A 4,187-nucleotide genomic window follows, 5' to 3' on the forward strand; every position below is an offset into this window, starting at 1 on the left:
TTACATTCTGTTAATGAATAGAATGATTTGTTCTAATGGTGTTTGTAAATAGGATCACAAGTCCACATCTTGTACAGTAATTAACCACTAAGAAGAATATATGCAGTGTATTATTTGTTGAAAAATAAAAAAAAAAATAAAAAAAATAAAACAAAAAGCTTTTTTTTTTTTCATTTAAAAAAGTATTTAGGATGCATAAAACAAGGCAACATTTATTCCTTCTTCTCATCTTCTGGGATGGGGTCTGAGGGCGGCTCCTCCGCAGCAGCACTGTTGCTCTCTGAGCCGGTGTTGCTGTCGCTGGTCCCCTCCTCCACCAGTCTGTGGCCACCCTCCCGGCCACTCTCCTTTTCCTCGGGTGTGGATGTGCCCTCCTGGCCATTCTGCTGGCTCTCTGCTGCCTCTTCCAGGTGTGACTCCTCTGTCTCCAGCGGGAGGCTCTCCCTGTCCTTCTCTTTGGCTTTGCCAGGCACTTGCTCCTCCTCAGGACCCAGCCGCCCTGGCTGCGCTCCGACCAGATATTTTTTATTAAAGGCAGTAAACTTTTCTGGTAAAAAAGCTTTGAGCTAATAGTGTTTTAACATTGCCTTAACAACCCTCTTAGCATGGTGACCCATCCCATTGACATTCTTGAATGGACACTACTGAAATTTTCAAGGCTATCGGAGAAATACTGAAACTTTTCAGGGATTAATAAACATTGGTTCTAGTAGTTAATTCCTGTAGCTTTCTGTCATAAAGGAGATAGACAGAATCTACGAGTTTTATATTACAGGCCGGGCAGATGGCTCAGTGGAATAAGGGCTTCCCTGGCAAGCGCAAGAGCCTGAGTTCAATCCCTGGTTCAAAAAAAGTTTTACACTAAAACTGTACCCTAAAAGTCTCACATATGCAGAGTATGGCTTTTGGGAGGTGATTTGATTGGAGGGGTTATGCTCATCAGTGGCTTAGGCTACTGATAAATTCCTAACTGAATGTGCTGTTAGAAGACTGGGCCTATTGACATGGGTGGGTCACTGTGGGAGTGCCCCAGAACAATGTGTTCTAGTCCCCTGACTACTTCTGTGTGCCTGTCTGGGTCTGGGTCTGTTTTTTCTCCTCCCTCCCTCCCTCCTTCCCTCCCTCCCTCTCTTCCTCTCTGCCTCCCTCTCTCTTTCCCTCTCTCCCTCCCTCCATCCCCCTGCCTCCGACTCTCTCTCTGTGTCTCTCTGTCTCTGCCTCTGTCTCTCTCTTTCCCTCTCTCTCAGTTTCCTGCCCACAGTGGGACAAGCCATTTTTCCCTACTGTAGTTTTTCACTATGTCTTTTCTCACATGAAGCCTGTTCACCATGGGCTGAATCCAGCGAGACAAGCTACACCTCTCCTCCTTTAAACTGTGGGTGCCAGGTCCTTTGTTCTATTGACCAGAAGGTGACTAATACAAAGGCTCTATTCAAGGCTTGCCCCTTGATTTTGAATCATGTTTTTGCCAAAGAGATGAGGGCGATGATTTCATCTTCAGATATACAAAGAACCACGACGTGGTATTGCAGCGACGCTTGCGTGCTCCTCCCGCGTGTCCCGATGCAGAGGTGCTGTTTCCTTTAATAAGACGCAGTTGCGAGCAGATGGTTGATTGTCTGGTTTCTATGTGCTCAATCCACTTGAGGATTTCTTTGTTTACATATAACAGAACCTAGCTTGGGCCACCTTTGAGTTAAGATTTCTATCAATTAGTTGAGAAGCAACTTCAGCTGCTTCAGCGTTTATAGCAAATCCATAATCTGGTAATTACACCCATATGGGCAAATAAAGTCTGTGCTAAAATTTAGTACTTGCTTGGTGTAACAGCTTCACATTTTCTAATCTAATCCTGTACATCTTCTTCTTAGTTTGCCAACTTTAAATAGCAATTCAAATATCCTAAAACTGTTTTGGAAAATGCACTTTCCCTTTTCTAAGCTAAGCCCAGGACTTCCTCTGCTGCAGCTCTGTGGTAGATGAGTTGTCCAGCTCGGATCATCCTTCACATTAGGACTTAGTAGCCTGATTTCATTGTTCAAACGATATTAGCACAGACCCCAAAGGGGAACTTTAAGCATGCTGATTTTAAGTCATGCTTTTAGTCTGACATTTCCTAAATTAAGTCTTGAGGTAATGATGCTGGAATTTATAGACTTGGAAAAGCATTGTTTTGCAAATATACCATGATAGGATCAACATTTTAGAGCTCACAGGCAGTTAGAAATCTTTTAGGAGCCCTGCTCCCTAGATACAAATGACAGGGAACCTGCCGAAGGTGGATTTGCAAGGCCTTCTGCCTTTGTCCCCTCTTAGATTACGGAAGGAGAACCACCCTGGGCTGCCCGAGGTGGGTCCTCTCTCCAACTTCCTATCTGAATACAAGAATTTCAGATCTCAAAAGTTAAATTCCTTTGGCCCTATTACTAGAGACATGTTTTATTTAAACACTGTGGCTTAACTGCTTGAGTATCAATCACAGCACATGGCTAAAGTTAGAGAAAATGTTTCTTCCAGCTTTCACAGGTTATGGTTCTGAAACAATGTCGAAGATTATATATTGTAATGCTTATGAGTGTGTTTATTTTGTAAAGGTTGTAGTTGCTATATCTTCTAAAGGAAATATTTTCATAACTTGTTTTTATTAGTAATAAAATTGTATGAAAGAAAAAAAAAAGGACTTAGCAGCCTGGCAGTGGGAGGAGCAGTGCGCAGGCAGCTTCTGCTCTGTGCCCGCCCAGGCAGCTGGCATCCTCACTCAGTGACACATTTTTGCTGGGAGACCTGAATGCACTAAGTAGGGCAGAGGTAACAGCCGGGTCATAACAGCCCAAAGAAGAACAATCCTGGTGTGCAACCCTCATCTGGGCTTGCATTGAAGTTTGACTTCTCCTTCCTGAGCAGGCCTCATTCCCTGTCCATTCATGGGTGTTAAACCCTAGAGATACACTGCATTAGAGATAGAGTCTGGAGAACTCCTGCTGCCACAACTGGTACCAGAAATGGTGTGGACAAAAAGGCAAGTGATAGGACGGGGCATTGGGCTGGACCCCGTCCTGGCCAGCTGGAAACAAGGGCCCCATCACTGTCAGGAACAGGACCATCTGAAACATGCCTGGGTGGTGCACGTTGGTGGTCTGCCATGGGGAGAAGAGCACTGGTGGGTGTGATGAGGAAGGTGCTTGAGGTGGAGGGAGAAAAGGAGCTGGGAGAATGGCAGGTGTTGCTAGGAGTCACGTGGAGGGAGGTGTCGTCAGGGAAATCCACACAACTTTTTCTTTGGTGATAGTGCAGAGAAACATCTGCTGGACTCGGAGCTGGAGAGGCCGGGAAGATATAAATTTTGCAGGCATATTAAACAATTAGAGGCTGGAAATGAAAAGTAGAATAACTTGATTAGCAGTTCCTCCAACTGGTATAAGTCAGACAAATGAGCATCCTTTGGCACAAGTCTTTTATTTTTAGTGTTAACCTCCATTTCTCCTGAGATGTTTACCCAAGAACACTAGGGGGGTTTAAGAGTGTACAGGCTCTATCCTTATTTATCAATCAAAAACTCTATGTCCTCCTTTTAATTATAACAATGACCAAAGAAAACATTAAATAAAGGTATCTATATTTTTATGTGACCACTGGGCCATTACAATTAGCACTACAGTGCTCCAAGCCTGGGGCCTCATCTCCGCTCTATAGACATGAAGATCATTTGTAGTGATCAGGTCTAGATAACATGTGTGCAGAGCCCAAAGCAGGCAATAGGAGGTGTATGCCATAAAAGGGACACTACATGATACCTACAATATTAATATTGGCATCTTAATTTTATAGGTAGACTTATGTGAGAAGCCACATCTTTACTAGAAGGATGCTTGAGAGTGTACAGTTAGTGATGCTCTAATAATTAAAAGATTGGACTCTGGCTTCCTAGAAAAGAACACTACTGCCCAGGATGCAGTGTTTAGATGCATCCAGTTATCATAATACAATTTGGAACTTACAGACATAGGCCTGTAATAATTTTAATTGAGAACACTAGAATGGTAAGGTGTTCTACTAAGCTTTGCATTTTATTTTATTTTATTTTTCTACAGTTTTATTGATAAACAGATAGCAATGAGACAGTTTCAAATCAAATCGGAAGTACAGTTTCAACAAATAATACACTGCATATATTCTTCTTAGTGGTT

The 4,187-nt window shown here is 43.0% G+C and overlaps 1 protein-coding gene across 1 annotated transcript in view; it reads right to left on the reverse strand.

The window, feature by feature from the left end:
• Positions 1–212: 212 nt before the first annotated feature.
• The window catches only part of LOC111815173 (glutamine synthetase-like), a 10,182-nt gene continuing 6,207 nt past the window's right edge, over positions 213–4,187 (reverse strand). Inside the window, exon 3 of the mRNA XM_023709482.1 lies at positions 213–503. Coding sequence (XP_023565250.1) covers positions 213–503 — 291 coding nt within the window. The remainder of the gene's footprint in view (positions 504–4,187) is intronic.

This window comes from Octodon degus, unplaced genomic scaffold (assembly GCF_000260255.1).
Source record: "Octodon degus isolate 3935 unplaced genomic scaffold, OctDeg1.0 scaffold00012, whole genome shotgun sequence".
Taxonomy (NCBI): Eukaryota; Metazoa; Chordata; class Mammalia; order Rodentia; family Octodontidae; genus Octodon; species Octodon degus.